We start from the raw sequence: 19,868 nt of genomic DNA, 5'->3' as shown, positions 1-19,868 counted from the left end.
GTTTTTAAAATATTAATTAATAACATAAGCATGAAAATGTTTCAGCTGCATTTAAAATAAAGTTGAAATAACCAGTATGTAAAGGTTTACTTTAAATATGTTCAATTTATAATGTATTGCTATCCCACGGATTTGCTAAAACTCATGGCTTTCCTTCACTGTGCTTTGATCTGCCTGCTATCTTGATCAACAGATGGCAGACACTAAAGACAACAGCAGACTTCCCAATTTGGATCTGGCAGAGGAAGCAAGACCCCCAAACCTTCAAATCACAAATAACAAAAATGACTGAAATCATCTAATTGTAGTTAGTTATTAGACGAAATTTTGACAACAAAACCTTATTTGGTAAAACTGCATGTCCTTCAGTTGTGCACGCTGCCTGCTGAGATGCCTTAGCAACCATTCTAATGCTTTATCAGCCTCCCTTAATCTGATTGTCCATGAAGTACATATAAATGGCACACCTGCAGGGCTCTTCCCACCTCCTTGGCACTTTTGCCTAGAGCCTGTAGTGTGTTTTTTAAATGGACCAGAGAAAGCAGACAAGTGATGCCTTCTATTTCTGCTGCTGCCCGGCCACCCCTTCCAGGGAATCCTGCCATAGAATCAACACAGTGGAGCTGTATCTCCCCAGCCTTGGGGGACCTGCTCTGTGTTGATTCCTGTGTGCACAGACTTTTCTCTAGAGGTGTCTAAAGGTCGCTTAGTGAGGTGATAGGAAGGAACGTTTGACTTTCCTTTGAAGCTGGTTCTGTCTCCTGGAAACAAAACATCATCTTGGGGAATATTTTCAACAGTGATTTAGAAGCATGATTATGTAGCAGAAAGACAGTCTCAACAGCTGAGTAGATGACTCTGTCTGTATTCCTCTCTCATTACTTCATTTTGTTTTCCTTAATGACCTCTAGGCTGTGAATCAGCTCTAATATTAACTATTTTTACAGTGGCTCAAACTCAAGGTCTAATAAGCTCTATCATTTGGACAAATTAAGGTATCTAGGCCTTAGATTCCTCATCTGTAAGGAATGGTGAAACTAAATGGTATGAGTTCCCTTCCAACTCTAAAGTCCTGTCATCCTGCTCTGTTTCTATTATGAATGCACAGATGCATATTATATATATCTATTATATATGTTCTGTAAATAATTAAAAGCAATGAACAGTCATATGCTAAGCTTTTAATAGAAGAAAGTCTTAAAAATTGTCTCCTTCTTCAAAACCATAATCAACTTCTCTAGTTGTCACTGCTTTTAACTTTAGAATCCAGCTTATTGTAGCTCTACTGAAGCAAAGTAAGTGATTCTTGTATGAGAATATTAACTAAGTTATAATTGATCTGTCTCATCAAATTCTCATATTTCATCATTCGATAAAGAAGAAAATTTTAAAAATAGAGTTAAGTCTGTTTGAATGTGCTTTACCTTTGCTGACTTAGGGCAAATGTACAAGTTTTAGGGCAAGAGGAAAAATGGGAGTCCTTATACAAAGTGTCTAAATATTTAAGTTATAAACCAACCTAATAAAACTGTTCAGTAAAATATGTTCTATCCTCCAACCTTTACAGATATATTCTCATGATGACTTGGAAAGTTCAAATCCAGAATTCTTGCACTCCTTGGAATTCAAAGCCACAGTGTGGTGGCACGAGGAGAGCTGTAACTAGCCCTAGCCCTCTCCTTGGCCTGCTTCCCTTCTCTCCCACACTTTCCTCCATTCTTCAACTTGATAAGACTCAGGCTCTAACTTTATAAAGGGTTCTTGAATGCTCACAGGACCAGCTTTCATCGATCCCCCTCAAAATACCCACCTCTTTGCCTTCTCTTCCAATTTGTTATGGTGCACACCAGTGGTGTGGTTCACATTCAGAAGAACAGGCCTGGGAAGAGGCAACACAGAGTCTTTGAAGTGAGCTCAAGTCATTGGGGCAGAGAATTCCAGAGTCCTTAGTACCTGAAGGTCAGGTGGCTGGGGGGCTGGTAGGGCTGAGGGTGGAGAGTATGTGTACGGGTAAGCATGTTCTCTTAGACCCATGGATTCCTAAACCCCTGGGAAGCACAACCAGAAAAGAGCCCTTTAAAGCATGGGCTCAAGACAAAAGCCTCCTTGCCAGATCTAAGGGAAGTATAGGATCCATGTGTCTGAGTGGAGCCTTAAAAAAGAAATAGACTTCTGCTTGGTCACCTCCTTTGAGGAAACCTCACACACATGCATACACTTTCACACTCCCCCAAGCTAAGTTAGAAGCTGTCTTCTCCCCTCCTTCACAGCATTTATCACATCATATAATAGTTGTTGGTACTTAGTGTGTTTAATAAACAGAATGACTGAATGATATGAGTTAATCAATTAATAAATCAGGCTCTAGTACAAATAAATTAGCTTTATGTTTTTCTCCCAATTGATGTCATGTCATTATGCCCCAAGGGTAGGATTGGGCTGGATAAATCCAACAGAATTACACAAAATTGCTCTTCTTTTTCTTCTTTTGTTTTGTTTTGTTTTAGAGACAGGTTCTTGCTCTGTCACCTGGCCTGCAGTGCAGTGGCATGATCACAGCTCACCTCAGCCTCAAACTCCCGGGTTCAAGAAATCCTCCTGCCTCAGCCTCCCAAGTTGCTAGGACTAAGGCATGCACCACTATACCCAGATATTTTGACTTTTATGTTTTATGGAGATGGAGGCTTGCTGTATTGCCCAGGCTTCAAGCAATCCTCTTGCCTAGGCCTCCCAAAGTGCTGGGATTACAGGTGTGAGCCACCACGCCTGGCCTGCATCTTTTTATATTTATATATGTATTATAGATTATTTGGAGTATATATGTGCTTATAAATATGCATGTTATAAAAGGATGATTTTCATGACGACAATGGAAAAGTAATTGCATCAATTTCTAGTCACACCAGCCGGGTGCGGTGGCTCACGTCTGCAATCCCAACAGTTTGGGAGACCGAGGTGGGTGAATTACCTGAGGTCAGGAGTTTGAGACCAGCCTGGCCAACATGGTGAAACCCCGTCTCTACTAAAAATACAAAAAGTTAGCTGGGCATGGTGGTAGGTGCCTGTAATCCCAGCTACTCTGGAGGCTGAGGCAGGAGACTCACTTGAACCTGGGAGGCGGAGGTTGCAGTGAGCCAAAGTTGCACCATTGCACTCCAGCCTGGGTGACAGAGCAAGACTCCGTCTCAAAAAAAATAAAAAATAAAAAAGCTCGAAATTCTAGTCACACCATATGGCTATTTATTAAGTAGTATATAAAAGGTTTAGAAATAATTTAGCTTAGCATTTCACAGAATAGCATCAGAGTGAAAAAGAAACTGCCAAGGTTACAAAATAGTTAATGGCAGAACCAGGCTAGAATCCAATTCACTGATTTCAGTCTTGGGTGTTCTGTTGTCTAGATCTGCACTGTTCAATGCAGTCAACATTAGCTACATATGGCTATTTAAATTTAAAGTTGGCCAGGCTCTGTGGCTCATGCCTGTAATGCTAGCACTTTGGGAGGCCCAAGTGGGTGGATCACTTGAGCTCAGGAGTTTGAGACCAGCCTGAGCAACACGGTGAAAACCCGTTTCTACAAAACAAACAAACAAAAACAAAAATTAGGCTTGGTGGTTCATGCCTGTAGTCCCAGCTACTTGTGGAGCTGAGACAGGAGGATCACTTGAAGCTGGAAGGTGGAGGTGGAGGTTGCAGCAAGTTGAGATCACGCCACTGTACTCCAGCCTGGGTGATAAAGTGAGTCCCTGTAGAAAATAAATAAATAAATAAAATTTAAAATTCAGTGTCTAAATATTGTACTGGCCACATTTCAAGTGCTCAGTAGCCACATGTGATTGGTGGCTATCCTATTGGTTTCACCAATATAGAATGTTTCTATCATTATAGAAAGTTCTGTTATTAATAGACAGTCCAGATCCATCTAGGTAGAAAACAGATCTGAATAGTATATGACTATATATTATAATCTTAAATTTAAGAACTTTTTCTGTGGATCATGAGTTATTTAAATTCTAGCAGCCAGTGTTTCTCAGCATTGTTGATTTAAAATAGGAAAAGCACTTACACTGCTCAATGGAAATATTTTTTACGGAGTGTAGTGTAGGGTGATAGGCTTTTGTGAACCATAAATTTGTTTCCTTTATAGTACTCGAGGGAAGTATGTTTAATCACAGAGGGCAGAGAAGCCTGTTAATTTTTCTTTCGTTTGGGATCATTTCCATTTTGGGTTTAGCAATAAGAAGCAGTTTATTAAATATTTCGAAGAGATGGAGTGAGCTAATTTTAGTGTGGATATCTGGCGAGAGGTAATATAGAGTCTCTGTTTTGGAATCTGATCAAAAATAGATTTTTATATACCTAGATTTATCTTTAATCTATGGTATTTAATGCTCAATATTTAGTCTTGGGTTCTGGTTTTGTCAAGTGGTGAGAAAAATGTATTACTTCTTTAATTTCCTGAGCTTTAAGAGACTTCCCTTAAAGAGGTCATAGCCTCATGATTTTGAGAAACACCAGCAAATGAATCATCCTGGTTTAATATTTTCCTCAAAAATTCAGCACATGAGATAGAGAAGTCAAAAAGAATTTACTCTTTTAAAAAATAACTACCGCATATAGAACTTTTTTTTTTTCATCAAATGCTCATGAATACATATAATGACATGCCAACTTCCTAACAGGCTCTGGGTTGTAGAGGAACTTTTTCAAATAATAGGAATTATGGGGTGATATTCCTGAAACAAAAATCTCTGATTCTTAAACAGAACAACTGCCTCAAAACTGGGAACTCTTTCCAGTGATAGAGGTATGATAGTATGAGTGTTGAAATAATGGTGGAAAGCCAGTAAACAGAATTTAACAATTTTTAAATTCATTCATTCATTGTTTCCATTTAGTCAATAATTATTTATGTGTTAGGCACTGATCTAGGTGCTGATGATATGAAATATATGGCCTGAGGAAGTTGCTACCTAGTCAAGTGGATTTTTAAAATAGGTAAATAGGTTAAAATATAGCCAGTTGAAATGCGCTAAAGAAACACAAAGGGTAAAAACAAGCTTCGTCTGGGTGCGCTGGAGAAGGCTCACAAAGGAAGTGAGTTATGACCGCTGGGCCTTGAAGAATGATTAAGAACTTCACATGAAGACTGATTGGAGAAGGATATGGACTTCTTGGGAAAATATAAATGATGAAGTGTGACTGAAGACAGGATCCATGAAAGACCTGAAACAAGAGATGAGGCTCTCCCTTTTCAGCACTGTCTTGCTCTGCTCTTGTTTATGCTGTGTTCCTTCATACCCACTTCAACTAAATCATGGGCTTTTACATTGAAAACATTGCAGTGCACTCTCTTATATTCTAAACATTTCCCAATAGTTTCTAGTTGGCATTTCTACACACTTAAGCTATGAAATCCGAATCTTGTAAAACATCACTTGAATTACACTCCAGACATATATATAATAGTGGCTAGAGTTTATGTTTCTTAACCTTCCCACATCAAACATCCAAGCAGAACATGGCATTTTATATACATGCATCTTAAATGATCCCTTCTTAAGTAAGACAAATTTCCTCTTACTCTTTATAAACCAAGTTTATGTATTTTGTGATCTCGTGATGCATTACACCAGGTTAATATCTTTCAAAAAATTGTAATTAAAGTCTGTTGTATCAAACCCTTGAGAAAGTCTGTACCAAATCCTTGAGAAACTAATGTTTTATGACTCCATCAGTTAGATTATACGTGTTATCATTCTTCTCTTTGGAACTAGACTTTTAAAAGTATTTTCTTCATTTTGCCTAACTTTTATTAAATCATGGAAAAATTCTTAACTCGAAAAGGAAATAATTTTAAATGGCTTAATAGTTTTGGGCTTTTATCCCCCCCTTCACAGATGGACCACCTCTTTTTTTGTTCCCTGTGTTTTTTATTACAGAAGCTAGTTGTATATTCTTGTGTCCAGAAATGACCAGCAGCTCTCAGAGCTTCAGATTTTACTGTTAGTCATCAGGGACAGAACAGGAACTATGTCCGCCCCCTACATCATTTCCTAATAGCAGGCAACCAGAACTTGCCTTAAAACATGTCCCAAGAGGCATCCTAAAGCACATCATTTAGGAACTCAGCATCCTGTTTAAGTAATTAATACCTCAATCAAATTTGTGCTAACATCAGTAGTGTCAGAAAAATTCATTAATTTTTTTCCATCCCATGATGTATCTTTTTGTGTTTTTTTTTTGTTGTTGTTGTTGTTGTTCACAAACTGGAAAGTACAGCCAATGCATAATGGTCACAGAGTCATTCTTTTCTTAACAGCCTACTTTGAAGATTTACTTGGGCTGATAATTCTATCTACTGTTTGCATAATTGTTTTCTGAAGTGCATTGGAGACCGTAGGCCTACATACACATACACAACACTCTCGTTGTTGATGATACCATATAATTTGGATGATTTTAGCTTTGCTGTATTCATATGGAAGTCATGACCTAAATTCCTCCACTCACGCTTGCAATTAGAGGTAATCTGGAGGCTATTAGAATAGGCCAGCAATGTTAGAATGAGTCAGGTGAACAAAAAGGGTGAAAAATCCTGCCATTCCTATCTTGAAACACTATTGTCTAAAGTTTAAGAAAAACAAAACAAAACAAAACCTGATTTGCTTTATGTATCCATTTATTCATTTCTTTAATTTTTATCCTACTCAAAGTAAACATCATTGTGCTTACAAGTACCTACAAGGCCATACACATACAATTTTTCTTCCCTGTTCGTATCCCCATCTCCCAGTACTCACTGATAGCCTCCTTGGTGTTCTTTGAACACACTTAGCATGTGCCCAACTCTTGGTCTTTGCATTTGCTCTTCTTTTGCCTGGAATATTCTTCCCCCTTCTATATGCATGGCTCTTTGCCTGATCTCTTTATCAATGAGAGCTTCACTAAATGCCCCCCCCACCACCCCCCCCCACACACACACAGTTTAAACTATTCCATCTACTTCTCACAATCCATATCCCCCTCTTTGCTTTAGCACTTACCACCTGACACAATTTTATATTTTATTTGTTTACTGTCTTACTACATTCACTAGTATATGAAGTCCAGTGGTATGCATTTTTATCTTATTTTGTTTTGAGTGCTCACTGAGTGGTCATTTTGTTTTGTCTTATTTTGTAGACAAAATAGCACCCAGTGGGCTCTTAAAAACTATTATGTGAATGAATAAATGAATTAACCTCAAAATGATTCACTGAGCAATCACTATGTGCCAGCTACTGTGCATGATAAAGGTAATTTAGAGTGAATAAAGACGTAACCAGACAATTATGATTACTGTTGGTAAATTCTACAAAAACATCATAGGGGTGCTTTGGAGAACAAAAGAAGGCACCTAACCCCAAGGGTGAGGGCTCTGAGCTCTGATATTTGGAATGGATGCAGGAGAGGACCGGAGAGAAGAAAGCCCTTTATAGGAATAGACAGAGGTGTAGAACGATGGAAGCCTGGCTTATGCAGAAAACTGCAACTACTGCCAAATCTCAGACTCTTCTAAAAGGCTCTGAAAAGCCTTTGAAAGATATTTAAGTATGGGAAAGGTATGAACCCATTAGGGGAAGCTCACGCAGGCAGCAGTGTGCAGAAAAGATTGGAGGAGACCAAAAGCAGGGTGGTCATTAGGTGAACGTTACGTTAGCTAAGGGAGCGAGAAATGGGTTTAACAGGAATGCAGCAATGTGACTGGAGAAGAGGGCTGGACCATAGAGATATTCTTAAGTATCTGATGGGCTGAAGTAGGAGTAAAACTTTACTCTGAGGCCCGAGTAACATGCTTTTGGTAAGGAAGTCACCAACATGGGGTCTATCAGGTTTCTTTAACTTACTTTCCCACCATATGCTGAATACTGTACATAAATGTTTAGATATGGAATCTAGCAGGGGAGAGGAAAAATTGGAAAGAAAATCAAGTATACTATATAATTTCTTACTGTGTTTACAAGTTTTTATCTGAACTTTATTTTGCATAACTTTCCATGGTATTTTCTGAAAGATTATTAAAACTGGTATAAAGGTTTATATGCAGATTAGTGCCATTACTCCATGCTTAGAATTTTTCAGTGACCCTTTGAGTTTTTGTCTTTTTGATAAAGTTATACTCATGACGCAGAATTCTTCAATAAAAAGTTTTTACAATTTATATCACCCAGAACCTGTATTTAAATTGGTGTATTTTAAAGTTCTAATTATAGTTGATATTTCTGGAGTTTAAGAAATATAGCTTAGTATGTTGAGATTCTGTATGTTACAGTTTTTAATCTTGAGATATATGCAAAGAAATTATTTTGAAAAAATCAAACTAGATTTTTTCATCTTAACTGGTTATATACAAAGTATATGCAAATATAAATAAGGAAGGATCACTTTATCGATTAATAAAGATGAACCGAAAAGATTATGACTCTAGGTTGGAAATCTACTTGATCCAAACTTACTAAATCATGAGGATAACAATAATGGAATTGTTTTAGAAATCTTGAATCACTAGAACAATTGACTTTAATTTTGAGAATAGGCAGCATTTGTTTGACTGGTGAATAATGAATTTATGGCATTATTCATCCAAGTTGTTGTGCAGGATGAAAATATAAACAAGTGTAAGGAAGATTAGATAGGCTAGGAGTAGTAGCTCACACTTGTAATCCCAACACTTTGGGATGCCAAGGTGAGAGGATCGTTTGAGGTCAGGAGTTCGAGACCAGCCTGGGCAATATAGTAAGACCCTGTCTCTACAAAACATTAAAAAATTAGCCAAGCATAGTGACATGTGCTTGTAGTCCCAGCTACTTGGGAGGCTGAGGCAGGAGGATTGCTTGAGCCTAGGAGTTTGAGGCTGCAGTGAGCTATGATCATGCCACTGTGCTCCAGCCTGGGCAACAGAGTGAGACCCCGTCTCAAAAGGAAAAACAAAAATTAAAGTTTGATAAATTAATGAATGTCTCTATGGTATTTGCCCATTACTTTATAAATGTACCTTTGTACCAAAAACTGCAAGACTAATCAAATGTAATCATCTTAACCAACTGGTAGCAACATACCCTAATTTGAAAATCAATTTTTGGGTAGGGAAACTTTGATTTGTAAGCTTAACTTTAATTACCACAGTGTTATAGATATATAATGGTATTATTAATCTAAGGGTGCTCAAAACAAATGTATATAAGTAAAATCTTGCTTAGTAAAAATAACTGGTATTTCTGGATGTGTGCATGCATGCACATGTGTCTGTGTGGTGTGTGTGTGTGTGTGTGTGTGTGTGTGTGTGTCTGTCTGTACTTAAGTGTCCTATATTTTATTCTGCCTTAATCCCAGGTCACCCCCTGGTAATGGATGATACTCTTGTTAGATCTCTACCATTTTTTCTGCCAGAGAGATAAAAGAAGTATATGCACATTTCTGGTAACTGTGAATATATTCTTGGCAGCATAGTTATGAAAATTCTGTAAGACGTGTATTCCCAATTTAAAATTAATGTTAAATCTTAAAAACTGCTTTTATTTTTAGAGGTTACCAGAAGCAGCAGTAGTTTCCTAACAGTGAAGGAAAATATTGTCTTTGTAGACATCCTTAGATTTTCATTAAATATTGTGTTCAAATATACAACTTATTTAATTTTATGAATTTCAGAGTTGTGATTAGTCATTCTAAATCTCTGATTTTATGTGATTATGCAACAGAGACCAAATTAGAAAATATCAGATATGTTATTCTCTAATTAAAATATTTGATGTAGAAGTCACTTATTTTCATTTGAAATATCCCCTTCCAGGGTTATGTATCAATGTGATGAAAGAGACAATTTTAGTGAACAACATTTTTTTTCAAGTGGCAGTTAGGTTTACAGTGGGAAACAAGCCTTTGTGAATTGAACATACACATTCTCAGTCTAAATACTGAATTAATGTACTCCTTGTTCTATGATTTCCTTTCTAACATCAACATTTTAAGAAGTAAAGTACTCTAGAGACACTGGAGAAAGTGGAATCATAGACAATGATAGAATCCAAGTCCTTTCTTGATTCTCAGATCTCCTATCACCACAACCTCCAAATTCTGCCCTTATTTAGCATGATAACATGAACATTTACTTCCCAAACAATTTACCCAAGTGAGGAAATGATTAAATATGTTTATATGCTAAGGGGAAGAACTAGTGAAGAAGTGGAGCCTCTGATACAGATGCAGGGGTAACTGATTGCAAAAGATCCCTGAGGACAGAGACAAGGATGGATTCCAGAGTATACCGGATGAATTTGCCTTGTATAGGAGGAGGGGCTCTTCTTCCCCTGATACAGGAAAGAGGTATACATACGTTTGGTTTGATGAGAAACAAGATGTCGAGGGAATTTACACCTGATAGTCTCTATCTTCTCTGCAAAATCTAAAACGGAGAATTTTAAATAGAGGGAGTGAGATAAGTAGGGAGAATGTCTGACCACACAGATAAACCAAGTAACAAGCTCATTAAAGAGTTGGTTGAGTAAATTAAATAGAAATATATAAAGGCAGTATTGCACGGTATACTTGCAATAACCTAAAGCTGATTATATGAGGAAATTGTTAGTCTTCCTGTGAGGATTGCAAAATAACGTGGGGAACAGATTCTCTGAACGTTCCTAAACATTATATATTTTTAATAAAAAGGATGCATGAACAGATCTTCCTCTAACAACCACCCTAGTGTTTTATTTAGTGTTACAGAGTAGGAATGCAACACGCTGATTAACTGAAATGTCACACACTGAAAATAAGCTGGCCATTAGTTAAATGTCATGGAATAAAGAGCTTTTAACATGAAATGATGAGTGTATATAACTTTGCTGAAACATACTAAAAAATATTTTTGAAAGAACTGGAAGAAAATGCTTAATAGTTATGTTTTAAAATAGATACAAATAGAAATATAGCTATATCTCTTTGAGTTATTTTCCACTGTCTCAAAGCCATGCCTTGCTCTAAATAAAGCCAAGAGAATCCCAACACTGACTTTGTGGTTGAAAAACTGCTAAATCTCAAAACTGCTGCATTTCCATGCTGTATAAATATTCTCATTCATCTCACTAAATCTCTTCCACCCAGTATTTTAGTCTAAGAAACAACTGACAGCATCTTTTGTTCCCTTTTCTAGTATATACTCAGTATCACAGTTGACACTGGCCTCCCCTAGTTTGTAAACAAGTGTTTGTGCAGGTTAGTTGACTATATTTCCTAAGAGGAAGAATAGAGAAAAAACAAACAAACAAAAAGAATGTTTCTTTGTAATGCCATTCAATTATTTCCTTTGCAAATCTGCTTACTGAAGATTTGCAGGTGCAGAAGTCATCTAATGTGTCCATTTGCTGAAAAACTACATTGCATTTTAACTGCTTCTAAGGACTGTTTTCAGCCTTTTAAATGAGATTGATGTGATACATTTATAGGTTTTTTTTCTAAAAAAAACATGTGCTGGAACAGCAAAGATTATTTTTTAATAGTGAGGACAAATCAGAATCCTGCTGTATATGCTTAATGTTTTTCACAAGAAAATTAGAAGAAAAGATCCATGTGGTACTTCAAACTGAAATGTTTCTTTCCTTTTTTTCCCTGATATATGAAATGTCAACATAGTTCAGTATAGCAAAGAGAATCTTAGAGAATAGGACAGTTTAAATTGGTCATCTAAGCTTAAGTGGCTGTAATATTATGTTAATTGAATTGTTTTTCTTTTTTAGGGTCCTCTAGGGCCTCCAGGACAAAAGGTAGAGTATAAACAACAATCCTGTGAAAGTAATTATGCTCTCATGACCTAATGGCAAGCAGGAGAGGTGAATGAAATTAGCTACTGTGAGCCATGCTGAAGCAGTTAGTCGGGTTTGTGCATTCTGCTTTCTAAAAACACAGTCATATAATGTGAACATTAGATGTCTAACTGACTCCATTATAAAAAATTTAATAAATCCAGAGCAGACTCTTTTTAAGTTGTCTGCTGAACTTGTACGTTATTGAATTTTTAATTCAAATACTGGTAAAACATTATGACAAAATTTAAAATGTGAAAGATAATATGATATTCAAAATAAATGCATGGCCTTCCTCAATTATATGATTGTCAAATGGCCAGAGAACTGAGCTGAAAAAAAGGATATTACTGGGTTCACTATATTCAAGTGGCCTATTGGTGTCCTTCTTGTTGAGGTAACATGAAAAGTGACTTCCTGATAGTCATTTCATTGTTATCCACAATTATCAGAATTGACCATTAAATTCTGATGGAGAGGCCAGACGCAGTGGCTGACGCCTGTAATCCCAACACTTTGAGAAGCTGAGGCGGTTGGATCACCTGAGGTTAAGAGTTAGAGACTAGCTTGGCTAACATGGTGAAACTCCATCTCTACTAAAAATACAAAAATAGCTGGGTGTGGTGGCACACGCCTGTAGTCCCAGCTACTCAAGAGGCTGAGACAGGAGAATCACTTGAACCTGGGAGGCAGAGGCTGCAGTGAGCCGAGATTGTGCCACTGCACTCCAGCCTGGGTTAGAGCAAAACTTGGTCTCAAAAACAAAATTTTTTTTTCAAATTCTGATGGAGAAGATCTAGGGTTTCCAAAATTACACCTATCCTATAGTAGTAAATATCTTAATAGCAAATAGATGGCATTTTGCCAACAAAATATCACTAAGTCCTCATTCCCCCATCCTTACACCCCTCAATAGGGGAGGGGGGTATTTAACCCGCGGAAAACTAAAGAAAACAATTGTATTATAACAGGTGGAAAAGTGATTATTCTTTATCTTTGGAATCCATCAAAGATAGAGACTTTTTATCCCCCAAGCACTGGGCATGTGGCATCTGTTGAAACATAATCCTACAAACTAAGTAAAAGTCCATGGGTTGCGAGACAACTTGTGCATAGGAACACTTTGTCCTTCGCAATAATGTCTCTATTAAGCATGGTGTGAAATTGTAAAGCTACTCTAATCCACATACGACCAGGATAAAATTACTGCTTCAGGCTTCGGGAAGTCCTTTAATGACCCATTCAATATAATCACTGAACGCACTAAGGAACTTGCCATCTCAATTTGTTTTCATTACAATTACTGTTTTTTCAGTAGACTATTTTTTAGGGGAGTTTTTGGTCTATAATTGCTATTTAAAAAATATTTTCCCCGTTATTATTAAAGAAATGTAATATCATACATCTACTAAGAAAAATCTGTTTTCCAGTTTTAGACAAAGAATAAGCACATTGTATTTAAAATGGTTTCTCCAGAGCCTAAATGGAAGGTGTAATGGAGGGAAATGACATCACTGTTTGAAAATATTTGCTAATGTTTCTGTATCCAGTTAAATGTCATAGATTTTTCTCAGGTAATAATTAGCTTTCTTATTCTCCAGCTCACCCGTCTATGTCCAATCATTCATACTCACGCCACTATGCATGTGCACACACATGCCCACACGTGCTCACACACGCCCACACGTGCTCACACACACACCTTAACTTTTTTTGTAAAGAGGTTGTGTTGTTCCTGGTCAGTGTATAACATTTTTTACACCTTTTTGAGTCACTCTGGAAGACATATTCACATTCATGTGCCTTAAACTTACTTCTTGAAAGTCTGGGAGAAAAATGCTTAAAATACAACAAATTTGAGTTTACGACATGGGCCCCTTATTTAACTGCAGAACAAATGGTTGTTATTTTAATTACCTTTTGTTTTATGGTATTTTAACTCATTAAATGCAAGTGTTACTGCTACTGGTAGGCGTTTTCCAGATGGAACTAAGCCTATTTATTCTTAAAAACATGAAAATGTAGAGCCATGTGGCCCTCTGATAGGTATGATCAATTTATCATGTGAATTTCTTTAAAACATATTAAAGTTAAGTGGATACTTAGAAGCAAGTTTTAATTTTAACTCTGTAGTTTCTGGGGAAGCTTGAGGAATCTGCTTACATTATATATTTGAACATGGTGGATAAGGTCTGAAAAATAAAACTTCCTAGAAATGTTTTAGCAAGGCTTACATAACTAATACAATATAAATTTAGAATTGAAATATTTTGTGTATGATATCAACTGAATTTAATCATGTGTCTCTTTAGGGTTCTATTGGAGCACCTGGAATTCCAGGGATGAATGGGCAAAAGGTGAGTTCTATAAAATATTGTATTTAAAAAATAACTTGGTGACCGTTGAAATCACAAAATTATTCTAGTTCATAATGTTAGTAATAAGCTTATATGCTTATAAAAACACTATGTATACTTCGAAATACAGGAAGATTGTGCTACAAATGACCACATTAGTTTAATTTTTAAAGATGCATTAAAGAGTCAGGAATTCTTTGAAAATTTTCCATTTCAAGTATTTTGGATGTGTTACTGTTCAGTAAATTATGCATGTGATACAACTATATCTTTCTCATAAATAGATATGGAATTGGAAAAATTTGTGTTTAACATTGATTGTGATAAACAAAATTCACTTTAGTTTATTCTGGTCATGGTAAAACTAATATGTATTAATAATTGGCTAATAAAAGTTATTCTCATAGAAGGAACTAGTAAAACTTTCTGAATCCAGAAGGAAGCTCTTTTTACTGTTAAGCAGAAGTAGAAGTTAAATAGATTTGTCCCGCTTTGGTATTACATACACTTTTATTGTACTGTTAATAATGAGGGGAAAAAGTAAAGTGAAAGAAACAACAATACACTCTACATACACATGTCTATGTGTTGTATACATTTACTCCTGCAACATACTTACTAGTTGGACAAAGCATAGCTCCTCAACATCCCTGACCGGCTCTTTAGCCTGGAACCTTCACAGAAACCAGGAAAGCCATTGTGGTTGCTGACAAAGCCCATTGCTGAGCCAGTCTGTCAGGAGCCAGGGAGCTGAGCGAGGGACTTTCCTGTCTTCCTCAGAGTTCTTGGCCTGGCACTTTTATACCCTGTGACCCATTATCTTGCCTTCCCAGAGTATTTTAAATCCATGTACTCTGGACCAAATTCTGAAATCATACGTAACTCAACCCTTTCAGATGCAATAAATACTCCTTGTGATCTTTTCCATCACGTCCATCTTTTCTTTCTGTCAATAAGACATAAACAACCACAACTTTAAACCTAGTAAGTTGCTAAGAGCATGAGTTTACCACTCAGAGGCTGTGTGAATTTTGGCAAAGTCCTTGGAATTCTCTGGCCTCAGTTTCTCATCGGTAAAGGGAGACAATGGCAGTGCCTACCTAATAGAGTCAATGAGAGTTAAGGGAGTAAATAGATATAGTCTTTAGACTGTATTTGATATTACCATTAAACCTTTCCTTCACTTCAGTTCAGTGAAGATCTGAAAACTCAGTTAATCTATGTTTCTAAGAGGCTCTCTGTTCCCAGAAGTACTCAATTCCCACATTAAATTAATGTTCTCAGCCAAGGCTTATGGTGTCCTTTAGTCCATAAACCAAACATCGCACACTCACCAGTAGTTAACCATCCATGTCACAGCTACATTTTCCACTTAGTAAAATGCATATCCATTTGCTTCACAAATCCTGGCAAAGACAGAAGAGTTAGAATATTGCAGATCGTGGAGGGAAACCTAAGCAAAAATTTGAAAGTGTTCATTCTCAGATGGATCTGAAAATTATATAACTCAAGATAACATTTAGAAAGAACAAAATAGAGATACGGCATAAATACTGTTTTTGACATTGGCGAAAAACAAAACTGGTATGCCTAAGGTTAATAATGTTTTCCTTTTTCTTCTTTGTTTCTTTTCATTTTTCAACTTTGAGACAATCATGAAAATTTATAGAAACTTTTAACGTGAAACAAAACAACTTTAAAACGGTCACATATACCTTTTGAAGACGGCATATTCTTTATTTTTGCAAAGGAAATATGCAATTTCCTTAGCAAGAGAAAGGAATGTGACATTTTCTTGTCCTAGTCACCAAGTTTAAATTATATTTCAAGGAAACAGACAGTTAATATTTGCAGTTTTATGTCTTGTTATACATCTTTGTGGCATTTTAAAAGTGTTTTCTGTAAAACCCAGGGAAATGAAATGATTTCACACTTTTATGAAGGAATCAGCAAAATGTAATTTAAATTTGTTTTCCCTCCTTCAGAGAACTGAACCTGAAGCTTTGTGTATGGAATTTCTGTTAGGTCTAGTCATTACTTAACATTTGTAATATTTGCTGTATCATTTTTAGGAAAAGAAAGTGTAAAAAACACAAGTCTCCTTCACTGAAACAGCAGGTCACTTAGTAAAAACAAAACTGGCAATAGAGTAATCATTTTACATACTTAGAGCATATGAGCATATGAAATGAACTCTAGAATTTGTTTTTAAACAAATTTTTTGGACTCTAGACTTTGTTTTCCTGGAGTCTTGAACTCTAGAATTTGTTTTTCTAAGAAAGGAGCTTACAATGACATAATAATTTTTTTTTTTTTTTTTAGTAAGAGCACCTCAGTATCCTTAAATTGTCTTGAGAAAACATTTTCTTCTCCAATACAATTTTGCTTTTCCGAAAGAGTACTTTTGATACTTAGAAAAGTTTTCAGACAGTGGTTAGGGAAGGATATAATTTCTAAGCCACCAGAAATATGGCAAATCATACCCAGCTACTTGGGGGCACTGAGGCAGAAGGATTGCTTGAGTCCGGCCTGGGCACCATAGTGAGATCCTATCTCTTAAAAGGAAAAAAGTAAGAAATATGGCAAAAAAAAAAAAAAAAAAAAAAAAAAACAAAAAAAACCTGGGGAATAAAAAATTCTCTTCTTATGTTTGAAAAAAAGAAAGAAAAGTATACTATTTTAAGAAAACACTGGCCAGGTGTGGTGTCCCATGCCTATAATCCCAGCATTTTTAGAGGCTAAGACAGGAGGATTGCCTAAGCTCAGGAGCTGGAGACCAACATGGGCAACATGGTGAAACCCTGTCTCTATTTGAAAAAAAAGAAAGAGAGAAAGAAAGAAAAAAAGAACACAAAAATGCTCTGTTTCCCATAGAACATTGTCCATCCATTCAGGATGGCAAAATAGGTGAAGGCCTTAGCACATAAACTTGGCGTGACGTTTTTCCTACACATTATATTTTACATTTTGATCACCTTGATTACTAATCTGAATATTTATTTTTGTAGTGGTTTTTCATTAAGAGAAAGGACTTGCATAAGCAGTGGCATGGCATTAGACTCCAATCTTGCCCCTTCTGGCATCACAACCTATGAAAGACTACAGAGCGTCCTTCTGTGAAATGTAGGAAGCAGTATGGTACCGAGAAAAGGGCGTGGTCTCTGCATCTGAGAGAGAATGCTCTGTGTCCTCCTTTGGGCCAGTTACTTAACCTTTCTTTTTTTTTTTTTTTTTTTTTTTTTAATTATACTTTAAGTTCTAGGGTACATGTGCATAACGTGCAGGTTTGTTACATATGTATACATGTGCCATGTTGGTGTGCTGCACCCATCAACTCGTCAGCACCCATCAATTCATCATTTATATCAGGTATAACTCCCCAATGCAATCCCTCCCCCCTCCCCCCTCCCCATGATAGGCCCCATTGTGTGATGTTCCCCTTCCCGAGTCCAAGTGAACTCATTGTTCAGTTCCCACCTATGAGTGAGAACATGCGGTGTTTGGTTTTCTCTTCTTGTGATAGTTTGCTAAGAATGATGGTTTCCAGCTGCATCCATGTCCCTACAAAGGACGCAAACTCATCCTTTTTAATGGCTGCATAGTATTCCATGGTGACTATTCACAATAGCAAAGACTTGGAATCAACCCAAATGTCCATCAGTGACGGACTGGATTAAGAAAATGTGGCACATATACACCATGGGTTACTTAACCTTTCTAAGGTTCCAGTGTATGCTATAGAGACAGACCTTGTAGTATTAATTAGGCAACATATCTGAAGTGAATATTATGTAATAGATGCCCAATAAATGTTGTCAAGTATCTCTAATAGTATTCTCATGCCTTAAGAATTTCGGCAGGCTGGACACAGTGGCTCATGCTTGTAATCCCAACACTTTGGGAGGCCAAGGTGGGAGGATCGCTTGAGCCCAGGAGTTCAAGGTTACAGTAAGCTGTGATCATGCCACTGCACTCTAGTGTGGTCAACATAGTGAGACCCTGTCTCAAAAAAAAAAAGTGTCAGCAAATGAGCCCTAGACTTACATTCAAGCAGGGAGGAAAAGCCAGTTGAATTCCTCACAGAGAGGAAATGAATATGCAGAATATCTATTCTACATAGAGGTAGAATGTGTTCTCTGTCCCCTGGCTGTCTCCCTGACCCTAAGAACTAAGGGCCCCAGCTCTTAAGGACTGGGTGGTTGGAATGTCACTGCTATAGATACAAGAAAGAGAAACACACGTTTCACATTATTATGAAAGCACAGTCACCAGTGGGCTGATGTAGGATCCCTGTCCTGGCGATAGAACACTCTGTGCTCTTTCACCTCTTGTGTAGCCTTTGAAGGACCCCTTTTTTCTCTGCATTCAAGGGGCTTTATTTGTAAAATGAGAGCAGAAGCTGTACCAATTTATCCCTAAGTTTCTCAGAGATACTATGAGTACACAAAAAGTCCCCTATCCCCCATGTCTTGTTTCCAATGCAACCAGCTTTCAGCATCCTCTGTTCCCAATTCTGAAAGCTGATGTTTTCATAATTTGGGCTAGTTTCCACCAACCAAGCAGTTAGGGCAGATCTAATGCAAATCCTACCTAAAAATATAAAATGTTATCTATTTATTCTTTGGCTAATTATATTGAACACAAAAATAATGTAATTCTCCTGAAGATCTTGTTGGTTTAAACATATAACTAACATTTTATTTGTCCTCCATAATTTATTGTTTCCCCCACCATGTGCATGTGCATGAGTGCATGCACACACACACACACACACACACACAATACATGAAGTGATGTATATTTGAATATTGATCAGTTAGTTCCTACTTCAAATACTCTGGAGAAATGTGAGCTATTTAAAATAATTTTGTGGTCGAAACGTGTTTTTAAAGTGAAGAATTATTTGGCAAAATAGATTGCTGTCTACAATTTTTGTTTACATACTTATATGTCAGTTTTTAAAAATCTGAACTGTTAAAAGGTGTTATTAAAACTCTGTATTTTTCTACTTTTTCCAGATTTACATCTTTCTTAGCATCAAAAAGAACAGATAATCACTATGACAGTTTATTTGAATAGCAATTAGTGCCTAACACTGTGCAAATGCCATGAAAGAGGAGCTGGAGGCCGAGCGCGGTGGCTCACGCCTGTAATCCCAACACTTTGGGAGGCTGAGATGGGTGGATCACCTGAGGTCGGGAGTTCGAGACCAGCCTGACCAACATGGAGAAACCCCGTCTCTACTAAAAATGCAAAATTAGCGGGGCATGGTGGTGCATGCCTGTAATCCCAGCTACTTGGGAGGCTGAGGCAGGAGAATCACTTGAACCCTGGAGGTGGAGGTTGCAGTGAGCCAAGATTGTGCCATTGCACTCCAGCCTGGGCAACAAGAGCAAAACTCCGTCTTAAAAAAAAAAAAGGAGCTGGAGACAGATGAAGTCCATACAAAGTCCTATTTTTACTCCTCTTAATTCACATCCTTGTCTCTTGATTACTACAAAAATAATGTTGAAGATTTTCAGGATTAAAATGAAATTTTTTATGTCTATGTAAGCTAGAATTTTTCTGAGGCCTGCAGAGTCATAGGGATTGTTTCCAAACCAAAAGATGATCTTGATTCATGCAATTTTTTTTTTTTTTTTTTTTTTTTTTTTTTTTTTTTTTTTTTTTT

The 19,868-nt window shown here is 36.9% G+C and overlaps 1 protein-coding gene across 2 annotated transcripts in view; it reads left to right on the top strand.

Annotated features, from left to right (window-relative positions):
* Window positions 1-19,868, top strand: part of COL25A1 (collagen type XXV alpha 1 chain) — a 496,532-nt gene that overhangs the window by 368,098 nt on the left and 108,566 nt on the right. For both annotated transcript variants that reach the window (XM_023219885.3, XM_023219886.3), the window contains 2 exons: window positions 11,775-11,801; window positions 14,153-14,197. In XM_023219885.3, the coding sequence (XP_023075653.1) occupies window positions 11,775-11,801; window positions 14,153-14,197 (72 nt within the window). The remainder of the gene's footprint in view (window positions 1-11,774; window positions 11,802-14,152; window positions 14,198-19,868) is intronic.

This window comes from Piliocolobus tephrosceles, chromosome 3 (genome assembly GCF_002776525.5).
Source record: "Piliocolobus tephrosceles isolate RC106 chromosome 3, ASM277652v3, whole genome shotgun sequence".
Taxonomy (NCBI): Eukaryota; Metazoa; Chordata; class Mammalia; order Primates; family Cercopithecidae; genus Piliocolobus; species Piliocolobus tephrosceles.
This window is presented reverse-complemented; position numbering and strand designations above follow the sequence as displayed.